The sequence below is a fragment of the Urocitellus parryii genome, chromosome 3 (genome assembly GCF_045843805.1).
Source record: "Urocitellus parryii isolate mUroPar1 chromosome 3, mUroPar1.hap1, whole genome shotgun sequence".
NCBI lineage: Eukaryota > Metazoa > Chordata > Mammalia > Rodentia > Sciuridae > Urocitellus > Urocitellus parryii.
The window spans coordinates 171325413-171342476 of record NC_135533.1 but is presented as its reverse complement, the minus strand read 5'-3'; the positions used below and the strand labels follow the sequence as shown (position 1 = coordinate 171342476).

At 46.3% G+C, this 17064-nt stretch overlaps 1 protein-coding gene across 1 annotated transcript in view; it reads right to left on the bottom strand.

The window, feature by feature from the left end:
* The window catches only part of Cacna2d3 (calcium voltage-gated channel auxiliary subunit alpha2delta 3), an 882565-nt gene extending 866484 nt beyond the window's left edge, over positions 1-16081 (bottom strand). Inside the window, exons 1-2 of the mRNA XM_026388626.2 lie at positions 15960-16081; positions 15195-15276 (exon numbers count right to left, since the gene is read on the bottom strand). Coding sequence (XP_026244411.1) covers positions 15195-15276; positions 15960-16081 — 204 coding nt within the window. The remainder of the gene's footprint in view (positions 1-15194; positions 15277-15959) is intronic.
* Positions 16082-17064: the final 983 nt, after the last annotated feature.

The following is a 17064-nucleotide window of genomic DNA, read 5'->3' as shown; positions in this document are numbered from 1 at the left end:
CACACTATACACACACATTCACACACCACACACACACACACACACACACACACATGTAAGCAAATCTCAGAGGGAAGATTTGCATAGGCCAAAAGAGAAAGGAGGAATAATGGAGTCCCTTAGGGGAACCCAGAAGTCTTCCCCTAGGTGAAATGTACTCAGTGCTCCTCAAAGCCTGGTCCATGGACCACTATATCAGAATCAGCTGAGATGTTTGTCAGCATATGGAGTGCTCAGCCCTGCACCATGCTTACTGAGTCAGAATTTCTTTGGTAAGACCTTGAAATAATGCACTTTAATAAGATCCCCAAGTGATACTGCTGCATGCTAAACTCCGACATCCTATAGAATCAGGCTCAGCAGTCAGACAAGGGCAGCAGGGTCAGCAGGGGGTGGGGGATGGTATGGTCAAAGACACAGAGGCATGATGCATTTGGGGAATCTGAGCAGGGCACTGTCACTGAAGCATTCAGGGTGAGGACTGAAAGGTGGTCACAGCAGCAAAGGGACTCTGGCACCCAACACAGCTCTGCATGCCTCATTGAGTATTCAATGGATGTTTTCTGAAGCAGGAAGGAAAGAAGAAAACATTCCCAACATTTAGCCAAAAAAGCAAATGCATTCTCATGAGACTGTTAAGACAGTTACAGATTTTTATAAACCATGATATTCTACCCCAAAAGAAGTGCTGGATCATTTGAACTTCAGTTGTGGGAAATGAGAAGGCTGGAGGCCTCTGGTTACCAGATGGATTACCAGTATTGAATAAACATTTGACTCATTGTGCTAACTCCTAGCTGCTTCACTTATACAGATAGTGTTAACAAGGGGACTGCTCCCTGATGATCCATGGAGACCAAATATTTTGGCTGTTATGAGGTACCTTGGGAGAACATTCTCTCCAGGTGAAATTCAAACTTAAATGTGATTTAACTGAGGACAGGTTGTAATCGTTTCCTTTTGCAAAGTCAAATAAAGCAGAATTCCAGGCAAGGCCAGGCAGGGAGCTTCAGAAGGGTCCACAGAGCAGGGAGCATACAGGTCATTGGCTTGGGGCTACCTTTCTTTGTCATCCAAGAAGCCCACTATGTGACATGGACCCCTTCCTTCCATCTGTGGTCTCACTGCTCTGACACTAGGCAAGTTCCCGGGGCTAGGAGTGTCAGGACCCAGCAGTCTGGGTCTGGACTATTCCTGATTTCCTGCAAGATCCAGGGCCTGGCACAAACCCTTGTACAATCATAGCTGTAGGGGCCAGTTCCCACTCCAAAGTCTTCTTATTCCCTTTTCAGTGAGTTGGTCAGGCTCAGGAGGAAGATGGAAGCTGAGCACCAGATTCTGGTCACCACAGGGCCACACGGGCACGCTGCTCTGCAGAAATCACAGTCACCAGAAAGAAATGTTGTGTCTGAGAGGAGATGGATGCAAAACTCCTCCAAATGCCTCAAAACACAATAGTCGGTTGAGTCCCAATATCTGGGGGAAGTAGAGGCTGGAATGAAACATCTTTTGGCAAAATCGCCCCCCACTAAATCCATATAATTTAATTCCCACGTCCCAGCCAGCTGCTCACCCTCCATCTCAGAGGGTCTGCGCTTGGTGCCGGCTCTCAGAACGGCCCAGGCTAGTCTATGGTAGAATACAGACAATTGCACCTGCAGGAAGCAGATGCCAATAAAAATAGCCCAAACTTGCTTCAGGGCCTCTCATGAGACTCCTCCCCTGCTTGAAGAAACCAGAAACCGTCCACGAGTGGCGGGCACTGCCGTGAGGTCACCCCAGGAGCCTTCCATGCTAGTGGCAGGTATGCGCGGCAGGTATGCGCAGTAGCAGAGGTGATACAGCTCTGGACAGCCTGCAAAGCACAAACTCAGAAATCTAGTCCCAGCGATGTAAACAACAAAAGGAGAAAAGGAAGCCCCCCTCATTGAGAAGGCGAGATTCACGCTCAGCACACACACCAGGCACACAACTCGAAGCTGGCAGGGCCTCGGAGAAGGCCAGGTGAAGTCTGCAACCCTGTGAAGGTGAAAGGGACAAAAATTAAAATTCACACTTCTCCCTAATGTCACTGGAAATGTGGCATTCGAGCGCTTTATGGAATTAGCTGCAGCAGCTTCCTGATTGCCTTTGCCGAGTCGCCTCCCCCAGGTTGATGGTGGCGGCTGCGGCGGCCCCATCAGTCTCGCCTGGTGCTCCTCGTGCACCCGCCTGGCACTGCGGTGCTCCCGCGGCAGCTGCTCGGCCTGGCACTGCAGAGGCTCTGGGACCCCTCAGTCTGACTGGATGCTGCTGAAGGAGACTCAGTGTGTTTGCAGGGTGCTGACCCAGATGGACAGGGATGCTCCCAGGGGCAAGGAGGGGGTCGCCAGGCTGGGAGAAGTGAGGACCCTCTGGCTCTGCTGTCTGGCAGTCCCTGCTGGCACTGACAGGGCTGTGGGTGAGGGACCTGCCTGCAGGGCTTCAGAGCTGGATTGCTGTAGCTGGAAGGCAATCCCCAGTTTTTGCGGCATCCATGACTGAAGCTGGGGATCGTAAAATCCGGACATGGGAGAATAAATGGAGAAAAGAATGGAAGGACTTCATTCTTCGCCTGGGCTCCATGGTGTTCTTATTTGCATCACCGGTTTGTGAGAACAAGGAAAAGGCTGGGCAGGCAATTCTTTTCTTTGTTTATCTGTACATTCATGCATGCCACAAGGAAACCCTGAAGCCCACCCCAGAGACAGCCGCTATGTGCCAAAGCGGGGTCCTCTCTCAGTCATAAACAGCAAGCCTGCCCTGGGTGAATTCAATGTCTAGCTTACCAACCTCCTACCTCCCCTTCCCCCCACCACCACCATGCAGGAGATAAGGGGTCCTCAGGATATCACACATCCCCAGACCTGCCAAGGGCATGGACGGAGCTGCTGGACTCATTCCATGCAAAATGAAACTGATCCTAGGGGTTAAAGGGCTGAAGCCTTCAAGCTAGCTGTCAATTGTACAGAAAAACAGAACTGGGGCTTCACTGAGATGGGAAAAAAAAAATAAGCACCAACAAACATCCGGGAAAGGGAGACAAAGAACAGGAACAAAACTAACAGAGGAGATAAAATTGGACACTTTCCCAGTGTCAACTCTGGGCTAAGGCCATCATAAGCCTCAGTACCTCATCCTCCCATGACCTCATTTTACAGGTAAGGAACCTGAGACCTTGACATGCGGCTAAGTGTCAAGCTGGCTCTCAAAGCCAGACTTGTCTGGTTCCAGGGCCTCAGAGCCCAAGCTGACTCTCCATCCATTACCTTATACACAAAGGGAAACTTTACCAAATCCAATTAGATTCTCGGAAAGATTTCTCAGGAATCAGACCTAATGAGGGGAGAGCTGACCCTCAGAGGAAACCAAAAGTCAAGCAACATCATTTTATTATAATAAAAGGAAGAACTACAGAAAGCTAGAGGACTGACTTACTGGCCCTCCCCTCCTTCCAGCTCTTACCCCTTTTACATTCTGCATTATGCAAGCAAATGACAATGCACCCAAGCAAGGAGACAAATAATTCCATGGGGAAAAGACTAAGGGCAGGGAAGCAGTGTCCATTAAATGCCCCTATGAGTCAATAACATGCATGGACCAAATCAAGGTACAAGAGGCTGATCTTGGGCAATGCCCAAATGCCTCTCCTCTGACCCCATGCCACCCTAGGCCCCTGAGATGGTATTGATATGGCCCAGCCTCAAAAACTGTCTTTGTCACTAGAGCCTTGGGTAAAATTACATTCTCTGTCTTAGTTTCTGCATCTCTGAAATGGAGATGCTAACAGACCTTGGGGTTGGTTATGTTGAAATAAATAAGCACAAGACACAAAATAGAAATAAAGCACCTGCATCATCAGTATCCTTGCTTTCAAAGAAGACCTGAGAGGGCCCCACCATGGGCAGCTTTGTGAAGGTCTCCAAATGAGGCCTCCAATAGCCATATGTTAACTGCCCCCTCAAGCAGACAAACTGCTGTCTTTAGCTCCCAACACTTCCCAGTATGTGGAAGCAACTGGAAAAACACTCTGACAGCACCCCATCTTTTCCAAACACTTTCCATAAGCTACTTATTGCTAAGTATCCTGTATGCATCTTCTCATTTGTGCCTTTCCATGTAGAAGTTAATGCCACTGTGTCCATTTGATAGATAAGAACACGGAGGTTCAGCCACTCATAAGCAGAAGCATCTAGATTCAGGAAGGTGATGCCACAAGGAAACCCTGAAGCCCAAGAGATGGCTGTGTGCCAAAGATGGGGTTAGACCCGACTGGCTAAGCTCAGATTCAGACTCTCAACTCTATACAGGTCTCTCTTCCCAAGACCAACCATCTCTCTTAAAAGTAGATTTTTAAAAGTCAATCCTCTGATTTCTTTCAAAGTCTCTGTGTATTTCCTATCCATCTTAAGGCATTTGTTTCCAGCAAAAAAAAAAAAGGGAAAAATCTTGCTATTCGAGTAGAAAATCCAGCTATGTCTCGATAATTCTGAAATTCCTGTTCTGGGAAATGTGTATCATTGGTTTTTTTCAAAAGATTAGTGAGCTATGACCCTCTCCTGAGAGGATTACATCTTATTTTAGTATGACCAGGTGACTCCAGATATTCTGAAATACTTGAACTTGGGCACAGACCTTGGGATTTTTAAATTAGTTTTGAGTGTTTTTGAAGAAAGGAAAAAAGCACATGTTCATAAAACACACACACACACACACACACACACACACAAACACAAAAGCCCTTTATTGGTAGCCTGTTAGAGATTTGCTTCAAGTGTGCCACTGGAGTCAGTGTACAAATTCTGAATCATGAAAGCAAATGACAATAGCATTCCAACAGAGGCCCAGGCCAAAGCCCAGAAGAAAGAATACTCAAACTTCAGTTTTACCATCCCAGAAGCCAAATGACTATCATTTATGTCCATGGGGCAAGCATCTATGCCCATTGAGCTGTTTGTACATGATGTGATCGTGTTGTGCTAATAGACATTTCACTAATAATGGAAACCGGTAGGAGGTGGAGAGTAAAGCTGTATGTTATGACTCCAGGCTGAAAACTACATACATCCGATGGATTTACTGCCTCCCACATCTATTGTTCTTTTTACAATATTTTTCCACCTCTGCCTTAACGAAGTACCATGGAAAAAGCATTTCAGGGGGAAGAGGTACAAAGAGCCAAATGTCTGCCCCATATTTCTGATTTTCACCTTGCTTTACAAATTATTGTACAATGTTACAGCAAGAACAAACTTTAAACCCATGACTGCCCACCTTCACTGTGCAAGGAACGAGATTAGGAGGATTTGGGAAAGCAAGCAAAAAAAAATCAACTCCCCTCCCTGGGGACATAATACATACTTTTCTCTGTTACTGTGCCCTGCTCACATTAAATGTGCATGGCATATGTTGCCTTCATTTTATGAATTCATCATGCAATCAAAGTGACAAAATTCCAGGAGTCTCTCTTGTTCTTCACTAACAATAAATCAGGATGATATCAGTGATAAAGTAACCAGAGAACTAAGGCTTTCCGTGTGCCATACACTGTTCTAAACAGCTATTATTTAATCCATCCCAAAGCCCCATGACACAGGTGGTTTTATTATTTGTTTCACTTTAGGATGAGCAAATCAAGGCCCAGGGCAGTATTGTTAGTGATTCGCAGGACAGAATTCAACCCCACAGCAAGTGCTCTTTTGTAAAAATCTCCTTTTCTCCTGTGCATGGTTCTCTATAATAGAAATCTAGACCATTCTAAAACCGGATACTCTGTTCCCTCCTGGCAGCTGAGAGTTAGCAGTTGTCAGAAAAATGAAGAAGGGATTGCAGGGTCTGGTTTAAAGCAAGGGCGGGCATCTAGATTTGGGAACTCCACTTGCCAATTATTCCTTTCATTCCATTTGAAGGGACATTGAAGTCTCAGGAAAATAAGTCGCCAAGTATACCATGTACTTAGCAACCTGAGCAAACCGAGGTACAGCAGGTTCTACTTTTCAGGGAAAACATGAGGGAAAATGCTCTCTGGTTTTTGCAGAAGAGTTGAGTCTTCAAGTTACAGCTGAGATTGGCTGCTGGTCAGAAGCTCCACAAGGTTATTCTCTTCTCTGGCAGCTCCACTTTCCAAGCTGAGGACAGTGGTGGAGGCTACCTGACTCCCCCTTTTTCCCTATGAACTAGGGACCTAGCAGTCAGCCTTTCCATTCTCTATCAGAAATTACGCACATCCCATAGCAGGCACAAGCCCACAGTGGAAGTTGTACCCAACCTCATAAGGGCTCAGCCACCCACAAAGCTGGTCTTCACTGCCAGAAGAGCACGTCTGGAGGTTCTTACCTAAGAGCAGAGCATCTGGGGGGAAAACAGCAAGGGTGCCCACATCCCAAACCACCCCGCCCTTCCCATCTTTTGTGAGTCCTGAAGATGAATCCAGTCATGTGCCAGTGGGATGGGCCAAGCCAGCAGCACACACTGTAGAGAAAACTCAAAGGCTTGAGGGTTATAAAAAGAAAAAAAAATAATAATAGGTTTCAGTCCCAGCCCCACCATGGAGCAACCTGTCCCACCTCCCTAAGACTCAAGACCCATCTGGGAGGCAGCTAACACAGGTCTTCTCCCAGGGAGGGAGCCAGATCAAATTCTGTACATCAGCTACTTCCATTCAAAGAATGCTTTGCTCATTGGAAAAACTCAAAAACAAAGTCCAGCTCCAACCCACTCTCCTACCTGAGAAGGTTATGACCATGCAAACACTTGGTAGATTGTGGGAAGCCCCCAGGTAAGTCAATCTGACAATCTGTAGAAACAAATGGCTCTTGGGGCACTTTTCTGACTATTGGCCTAAGTGGAATCACCAAAGCTTGGGCAGATTTACTTTCATTACTGAAACTTTACTAATGTCCAGTGCTAATTACAATAGCATTACGTACAAGCAATTTTTAAAAGCTATACAGCCACTATAGCAAAAACCCACTCCCATGATTTCACAGTGTTGCTTTGTTTATACATTGAGGGGTGGCCAGTTTCACTCACTCCATCTCTTTCAGGAGATCAGCACAGGGCTGCAGACGCTCAAGGCCAAAACACAACAACAGAGCTGCCAAGAAAGCTCTAGAGAGGAGGGCAGAATCAGTGGGAAGAGCCAAGGAACACAGGATGCCCTTCGGTGCCTCCTGTGGGTGGTGACAGATGGCCGTCCCCACATATGGCTTCACCTCCCTGCCCCTTGAACTGAGGGAAGATGGCCATGCCTCAAACTCCTGATGGTCTCCAGCATCACTCCCCATAAAGTTCCTGGGGAACTTGAGTTCTCCAAAGCCTTACAGAGCCCGTTCTCACAGGAGAAAATGCCTGGCATGCTGGCCAAGAGGACACTTGGATTAAGGAATGTCCGCAGTGGCTTCTGCAAAAATCTGTGCGGCAGAGTCTATGGCCAGAAGTGCTGGGCTCTCCTGTGGCTTATGGGCCTCTCTCTGGGCTGTGGAGCAGACAATGGACACTTCCTCAGCCTGACCCACTGCCCACGTGGCAGGAGGAGCAATGCAGGAGGGTAAGTAATCCAATTCCTGGTGGCAAGGGACAGTTTTCTCTGGGTATCTCCCCCTTCACTCAGGTAGGAGAGTGCTGACCTCACAGTGCAGAGAACATACCCTGACAGAGGCTGTGACTGCTGCAGCCCTTCCAATCTAAGGTCCTTGGTTCTCTTCCAGGCACCAGGTAGGGATCACCTTGCTACAACGCCAACCCCTAGCCCTCACTCACTCATCCACCCACTTGTTCACTCACTGAGCCAACAGATATGCAGGCCCCACAGTTGCTCAGCAAAGATGACCTGAAGACCTTGTATTTATGCTGCAGCTAATAATGACCATGACTCACTGACCGCGGAGCCTCTGATGTGCCAGGTACTGTGCTAAGGGCTTTGCATATTTTATTTCATTCAATCTTCACCACAGCCTGAAAGACAGACAATTTTGGCCTCCTTTCCCATTTCAATGTGCAAGTTCAGAAGTGTCACTTTTAGAAGTGACCCAACTAGGAAATGGTAAATCAGAGTCTCAAATTCATGTCAATCTAACTTCAAGACCTCTTCTCAGCTGTTAACCCAGGCTTTAATTGTTTCTGATGTAATTTCCCAGATGTTATCTCCCTTAATCCTTCCAAACACTCCTGAGAAAGAGAAACTCGAGTATTCTTCTTTTTTTTTTTTTTTTTTTTTCCAAACAGGAACTGAGGTGGGAAAAGATAACACAAAAAATGAGAGAGTGCAGCTCCATGGCCAGGTATGCAGATTCCAGATGAATCTCAGTCACCTTAGGGAGGCTGCTTCACTTCTGCAAGCCTCAGCTTCTAAATCTGTAAAGTGGGATGAATGACACTCTCAGCCTCATTAGGTTGTTGTTGAGAGAATTTAGTGAGATAACAGGGCTTATCACAGGACCTGGAATAGAGAGACTGCACAGTGAATGCTATCTGCTTTTACTATTAGATGCAACCATTTACCCAAGGCTACTTAGGAAATGCAGATGGAAAAGATAAGCAGACAGAGCTGCTAAGCCAGTGGCCTTTCCTTCACCGACAACATTGACTCTCCAAGGACAGGCATCTCTGGAAATACCCCAAGCTCTCCACCTATTACCACATAGAATTCCACAGACTGAACGGGGCTGAATGGATGAGCTACAAAGAAGGAAAAAACAGAGCACCAAACTGAAGGCAGCCTAACCCACAGGGGGCTTAGCCACACTTGGTTTAATGCTCTACTGTCATCATCTTGAGATGCTAAATAATTTTTTAACATGGAATTCTGCACTTTGCAATGGGCCGTGCGAATTATACAGCTGGTCCTGATCTCAGCAGGTTCTCACATTCCAGCTGCATATGAAATCCCGCACACTGGACAAATCTAAGCCTGGGGGACTGGGTCACTGGGTTCTGTCCCAGCACCCTGGCTCACTCTCTCAGAACAACCAAGAGGACAAGAACAGGCTTCTCCAACAACAGGCAGCATCTGGCACATTCTGTTATGAGCAGCCTCCACTTTTATTGGCACAGGCGCATGCACTCACAAAAAAACTTAATAAGGATAATGGTAATGGCATGTTCAACCCCCAGAATCGATGGGGAGTTGCTTGCCCTAAAATGGATAACCAGAGGTCCTTTGGGTGAACCCACAGCATTACAGCCCTGCCCAACTTGCCTGTTCAGATTGCTTACATGGATAACAGCTCTTTTAACCTTGGGAGGGTACTGTTTTCCAATAACGGGTGCCAAGATAAATACTCTGAAGTGCACAGAGTGAAGCAACCACCATCTATTCCTTGTCAAGAGATAATGCTCTCTTTCCCAATACAGCCTTCGAATACACACTAACCGTTTGGCTTGTGGGTTGTTTATTTTCATAATCTTGATTTGGGGTAACTGAGGAGCGATGAAACACATACATTTCATACTCCTTATAAATATAGCACCTTATTTGAACTTGTTCAAAGCAGATGAAAATTGAAATGCTTACCACTTGGTAGAAATATATCAGACCCTTTACAGAGTTTTGTTGTAAAAAAAAAAAAAATAACTTGACTCTAGAAAGCAGCTGGGCTGGCTAGGTACACAGACACCCCCTACATGTTAGCCTCACAGATGCCCAACATACCCAGGGTGGTAGCAAGGTTGGACTCCTCTGGAGCGGGTCCTGGCAGTGCTTCATATTCAGGAGCAACTGCCTTAAGGGAATCTGCCCATCACTAAGTATTCAGGGAAATCCCACCCTCCTCTTCCTCACCATTTTATCTTCCTGTCTTGAAGGACAGGCTAAGTCCTGTTTAATGGACTGAGAAGGACAGCCGAAGATCACCAAAGCCTGACATTAGGAACTCTTCCTCTCATTGAATGATACTCAAAAGCTTCCCTTCAGCCACTCGAGGTGAAACACAGGCCATTATGTCTCTTTGTGTAAAAATGACATTAAAATGGGGGGGGGTCTCATCTGCTAATTTATAGACTGGCATTTTGTAATATCTATTTAATTTATTTCTCAGTCTTGGCCACTGCAAAACCTCTGAGTCAAACCACCATGGCTTGGGGAACTCACGACCTGCTAAAATTTTCCATCCAGAAGACACTGGAGGGCTCAACTCCGAAGCTCTTTCAACCAGCACTGTGACTATGAAAGGTGCAGGGGCGGGGGGGGGGGTCCAGATCTAAGTGCTGCTCACTGCTTGACAGACAATTGATAGACAATGTGTTTTTGGATAAAGTAAAAGTCTATTTGTTGGCTTCTATGATAGCAAATCTGGATTAATGACAACCCTGAAACAAAGGATCCTGCTCATGTGAGAAGGTGCACTTCTCTAAGGTAAGCCCAGCACACCAAGTCATTCATTGATCATCCTAAATGGGAACACTAAACACAGACTGAGGATCAATCAAAACCCGAAAAAGGCTTAAAATCCCAACCTAGCCCTCCTGTGAGTATGTATTTCAAATTGCAAGGAAACGAAACACCTGAAAGAGCTGCAGGTATTGGGGGTAATCACTTCACAGTTATTTCACTTCTGTTCATTCTAATACATAGCTATGTCTTCATCAAAAACTGGAAGTTCTAATTGTGCTTGCCCATGCCTGACAGCTCTCATAATTGTTAGGTGGTTTGGTATTCACATGTTTGCCTAAAATCAAACTGGTATTAGAATAAACTAATTAATTAATTAATTAAAACAGCATTAAAACACCATATAAAAACATCAAATCTAAATAACCACATTGGAATAAATATCTGAAGTCTGACTCCACAAGAAAACCATGCCTTTATTTTCATTTCCCTTTATTGTGACTAGCATCTGTAAAATCACCTGAGCAAAATGAAGTAGAATGTATCTGATGGGAAAGGAATTTTAAGAAAGATAAAAAAAAAAAAAAGAAAGAAAGAAAGAAAAAGAATGAATGAAAGAGGTTCATGAAAAAACTTACCAAGTGACCAACCATGTGTGAGTTTGCAAGTGTAATTGGATATTTGCCTAAAATACACATCCTAGTGATTGGGCTACTAAAACCAATCAACTGTCCAGAAAGATTGAAAACTGTCATTTCAGAAATTTCAAGGCTTTAAAAAATAATCTGCAGGGGAAAAGTCGAGTCACTTGAAGTGGTGCTGTGAATTAAGCCACCGGCAGCATAGGCCAAATGCATTTCTCTTTTGGGATGGGAGGTAACTGTGTTTATTCAACAACACAAATGTTCCACAAAATAGAGCCTCCTTCATAATCTGTAATGTCAGACTTCCTACAGGGAGCTACAGCACCGCTACTCAGGTCCTAGTGCGTGAATTATTCCTTTTTAATTATTTAAAAGTCCATCGATTTCCACATTGATGAAAAGTCATAATTATAAAAACGGCTTAAGGAATCAACCTTTTACTTTGCTGACTCTGTCCTGTGGAAAGAGACATCAAGTTTATGTATTAAAGCCAATCTCTCAATAAATAGTTGATAACACAAAATCCTGGTTGTGCATTCCAAGAAGAGCGTGCCTGGTAAGTGCCGCAGGAGGCATCCAAGGCAAATGTCAATTCTGCTCTGACTTTAATGGCAGAGACGCATAGTACCTATATTTCTGTCCTGTATTTATCATCACGATTCTGGAAAATGTAATGGGAACTCTTGGTCCTCATGAACCTTCACTCCTGCAAATTTAAGCCTCAACAGAATGAAAAACTCAGTTCCTACCAAAATCCCCCTAAGGAGGATGAAATGAGAATCATGCAGGCTAGATGTCTTTTAGTATGAATGCTAAAGGTGCAGAGCCTATGAGTTTAACAACCCAGGTTCACAGACTTACTGGAATGTTTCTCACTGAATCCCAAAATAGTGAGGTGATGAAACCAGGCCTCCCCAAAAGAACCCAACAAACAGCATTGTTTGGGGAAAATGGGGAGAGAAGGAATGGGGTTGCCTAATGCTGGAGTGAATGTGTGAAAAAAGAAAGTTAATTACAAGTTGAAGTGAATGGAAACCCCTGCAGGATCTGCCAGCCAGGCACAGAGCAGCACACCAGTACTTTTTACCCTTCCTGGGGCTTACTATGCTCTAACAATCTCGAAACCTCTTGAGATTCACACCAACATTCGAGTCCCACTATCTTCTACTGTGTTCAGAAAATATACAACTTTGCACAAATATGCCTTGCTGCATTTTATAAAACCAAAAATACTCCCTTCATATAGTATTAATTGGTTGCTATTTCTGTGCTCAACTAAGACAAAAAAAATATATGAGAAAGCCTGGCATTGAAAACCTAATATATTGTTGTAATATAAAGTAAAAAGAAAAAACCCACAGTATCAAACAGAAATAAAGGAGAAAATAATTCTCCTTTCTAATGTGATATGAAGTATATTGCTAAATGTTTGTGTTTACTCTGATGAAATTAGCAATAATGCTACCATCTTAAATTATAGTACCTGATGAAAACATGTTACCCAAATGGCAGTTTTCCAAGTCTTCAAACACCTTAAAATAGATGGCAAATTCTTATTTAAGGTCTATTTACAATAGTTACTTTGTAAAGTTTAGGCCTTACTGCAAAAATTACTAAACTCCCATTTTAAAATTGAATATACTCCCCTGAATCACAACATGAAGTGTCGATTAAAGAAATTACATAAAATACGTAAAATTACAATACATAAAATTACATAGCGGGTGTACATTACAACTTTCTTAACTGAAAATCAAATTTAAATGTCCATTCCTTAAAAGTGCAATTACAGTCTATTGTAGAACATGTTATTGGCACCTTTGAGTTCCCTTAATACAATGTTGCATTTTCTAATCCAGTTTGCTAACTTATTTTGAAAGCCTCTTAGTTGGTAAGGATTCAGTGAAGTGATGGATAGATGCATAGAGCTTTGGTTCAGAGGAGTAATTCCTTGCATGAGTGTCCAAAAAACTTGGAAAAAAAAAAAGCAAGAGAGGCAACTATTTTCTTGCTTTTTTCAAATGATGTTAGACTTCCCACACTCCAAGCATCTCAGATCGTTTCCCTTTCATACCCTGAACTCTCTATACCAACGTTCTTTGCTAATTTTAAGAATCATATTTGCGAAGTGATAGACTGAGATGGCCAAAAGATACCTGCAAAAATGTTTCCCAACTTGTCTAACATATCTTTCCTAATACTCATGAAAGTCCTTGCAAAGCAATCTGAAGCCATGGGCATTTCAGGACCCCCCCAGAGCAGATGATTGCCAATCAAGTACTAAAGCAGATACCCATTCTGGAACCTCATGCTGAACAACACCTCACCTGCCCCTCGAATCAGATCACAAAATATCAAGCAGCAGCAAGAAATGACAACAAAGCCATAAACAGCTGGAAATAATTTCACAATTGTCAAGCTGCAAACATGACAAAAGCAAAGCAAGGCTAGTGAATTCAATATCAGAAAGGATGCTGATGAGAAGGTAAGAGAAGCATTTTAGCTGTTTCCAATCTGCTATTATAGAATAACCAATAATAGGGTTGATGGGGTTTTGTGCAATCTGTGTGTGCGTGTGTGTATTTTAACTTCAGAAAGGAAAAAATCATATTTCATAGGCTACCACCAAATGTGAGATAGAAAATATGTGAGGGGGGGGAAGGAGGCTCTGAAGGGATTCTTTCAGAGTTGCTACAACTAAAACATGCAGGTGAAAAAATATTTCTTTAAAGTTATACAAAATGTTCTGTTCTTTAAAAGCATAAGGAAAACACACAGGCAATGTCACAGTTCAGAGCTCTTCACATACAACATCTGACAAGTGGATAAAAAGCCAAAGCAGAGTACAGACTGGGTCTGGTCCAAAGGACAATAATATAAGGGGAAAAGGCAATTCCTGTAAGGAAGACCACACGTATATAAAATATCACCTTCTGTAAAGGCATATCATAGAATCAAGTTTATATCAGCTTACTATTGAACTTCCCAAATTACAGAGGTGAGCAAACAATTTTTCCAATGGTTTCAAGGAATATGGGCTACTGGAAATGTTTAAGTCCACATACCTTGTTATCTCACTGTGGGGTGATGCTTTATTATGATATTTGGATTTCATGTGAGAAACTGTTTCATATAATGTCCCCAAAAATGCTACTCTCTGAAATGGAATGCCATAAATAAAATACGTACTTGGTTACCAGGCAGCATGCACAACACATATGGTACGTTGGCCCAAAAAACACATTTAAAAATGCTTAAAAGTTAACTTAACAATTTAAGCTGTTTGTACCCATTTTCAGAGAACTATCCCCTCAAGGCCAATTTTATTTTCTATTTGCCAGGAGAATATGTGGATTGATCCTTGTTGATTTGCTAACTTGAAATTCTCTTAAAGCTCTCTATTCTGTCTTCCCTGGCCCATTCTTTCTCTGTATTTCTTGGAGGGGGAGAACGAAGGACCATGTATCTCACAATGTAATTTTAAGCATAATGCTGCCTGCTTGAATTAAAATTGATGCAGCTTCTGATAAAAGCCTAATAATCAATTCTCCGTTCTCATTACTCTCCAGAATTATATGGACACAGACCAATTTCTTAAGTTTGTGGACTACTCTCATAGGTTATTACTCGGCAGTGCAGCTGAGTGGAAAGATAACCACATTCATTCTCCTTATCTGTAATGATGTAATGCATCCCAGCCCTGGGTCTAGATGATTGGGGAATAATGGGATTGTACAACTGCAGGGATGACAAACAATAGTGCAGAGTCTTTCTCTGATACACTGAACCCCACTGAGCCTCCAATGCAAGGTGAAAGACATCATAAAACACGCACTGGTTCTGCCTCTTGGATGAAGTTAGCATTTTTTTGGTCCGAGGAGCATCTGCTCTCACACTGAAACAGCAATACCGACACTGAGAGGAAAGCCATGCAAAAACACTCAATTTCCAAGCCCCAGCCAGGACAGTACAAGTGAGTATCCTGCTTTTCTTTGTGTTTAGAATCAAGTGTCATCTAAAAATAACCGGTTGGTAGGGAGAAGTCACTGCACAGTACAATGCCAAGAAACCAGGATCAGAGACTCCTCTGATAACTGATGCAGCTCGGGGCTCACGTTTGTTTGGAAAACTAAATCTGCCTCCATTTTCTGTGCTGGAAAAAAAAAAAAAATCATCGCTTCCTGCCACCACGGAAACCTTACCTTTTGCAGAAGCTGGGAACCGGAGTACTTAGCAGCGATGGATTTTATCTCTCCACCAAAAGCGGAGGCCCACAGCTTCACCCTACAGGGAGAAAGGGCACAAGATGAAATGTAACACTCGTGCCACAGTCTACACGCACGCACACACGGGGCTATGGCTGAAAGAACCCGAGCAATGTAACATTAAAGAAAAGGGGAGAAAAGCTAGAAAAAAGCGCCCTGGCAGAAACTACCGGTGCCAAACTGCAGAGCACAGCGCGGGAGGGGATACGAGGGGGGTCACATAGTTCAGAATGCGCAAAGTCTCCCGGGCTCTCCAAAAAGCCCAATGGGTTTTATTTGAACAATTACCTGAAGACTTGATCACACAAAATGGGCATCGCTGGACATACGTACTAGTCCGAAAAAAACCCACCACCCATCCCCCTTCCCACAAAATAAGTGAGATGACAAGGTAGCAAAGAAGGAGGTAATTAAACGGCCCATGGAAGTTGGAGTCGGTAAACAGGCTCCAAACTTGGTGCTGTCACTTGAGGTGAGCCTCTCCAGGTCTCACTCGCCAACCCGAAGGAAGGGCTGAGAGGATCCCACCCCAGCTTCGCCGCCTCACGCTGATCCCGAAAGGCAGGTGCGAGAGGCGAGGCCGGCGAGGCCGGCGCCCCCGGCAGGTCCTGTCCAGCAGCACCTGCAGGCGCCCAAACTTGGGCACAGTGGGTTGCGGGCGGCGGGGTCCCCTCCCCGGGCGGCGCAGCACCCGGCACTTACACGGAGAGCGGGATCTGCTGCTCCGAGCGCACCACATCCCCCAGCGCGGCGTAGAGAAGCGCGGCGGCCAGGAGCGCCGAGGCCCCCCGGGACGCGCGGCGCTGCGAGCCCGGCCCGGCCATGCTGGGCTCTCTCCGACGCGCCGGCGGCGGCGACTAGAGTGGCCGCGGGGAGCTGCGCCGGGCGGGCGGTGGGCGAGCGCGCTGGGCTGCCTGCTCTGCTCTGCGCCGCCCCGCCTGCCTCTCGCGCGCCAGGCTCACTTGGGGAGCAGAAAAAGGAGCGGGGTGGGGGGGAGGGAGGAGAGGAGGAGGGAGGGAGAGAGGTGGGAGGGAGGCGGGCGCGGGAGGAGGCAGGGAGACGCGCCTCTCGCAGCGGCTGCCGCCCGGCCCCGCCTCAGCGGCCCCGGGGAGTCCGGCGGGCAGCGGCGGGAGGGCGCGAGGCGCCTCGCGGGCGGGGACTCGCAAACTCCAGTGTCCTTGGCGGCGGCAGATCGCGCCCTGCCCCGCCCGGCCCACTGCGGCCGCGAGTTCTTTACAACTCTGCAGTCCGCCGCCGCCGGCGCGACTCTCGGACTGCCCCGGGGCTGGCCTCAGGCCCTGGCGATCCGAGCCGGGGTGGGGGTGGGGGCGCAGAAGGGAGGCCCAGGGCCCGGCGCCCCACACTTTGCCAGAGACTGCTCGGACTGTGCGCGCCGCGTGCTCCGACCGCCTCCGGGCCGGGCCAGGTTAGGGCCGGCGGGGTCGAAGTACGAGGAGCCTAGAGGTGACGCGACCCCCACCCACGTCGCTCAATTTTCCGGGTAAAGAAGCAGAAGTGTGAGAAAGGGGCCGGCTCGAGGCGGCGGAGGGGGTCGCACGCGGGGCGGAGCAGGGTGGAAATGGGACTTGGGGCTCTGTCTAGGGCACCGCTGCGTGGCCGCCCCTGGGCCGCGGCGCCCGACTGGAGAAGGAGCGGAGGGAGGCGCTGCGGCCGTGGCGCGGGCGCACGAGCGCAGGGCTCTGGCGTTGGTCCGCAGCGCAGCCGCCCCTGGCGCTCCCTACCGTGGGCCCGGGGTTTTCGGAGCTGCCATAGCACCAGCCGGCTGAGGCCGAGGGTCAGCGCCGTT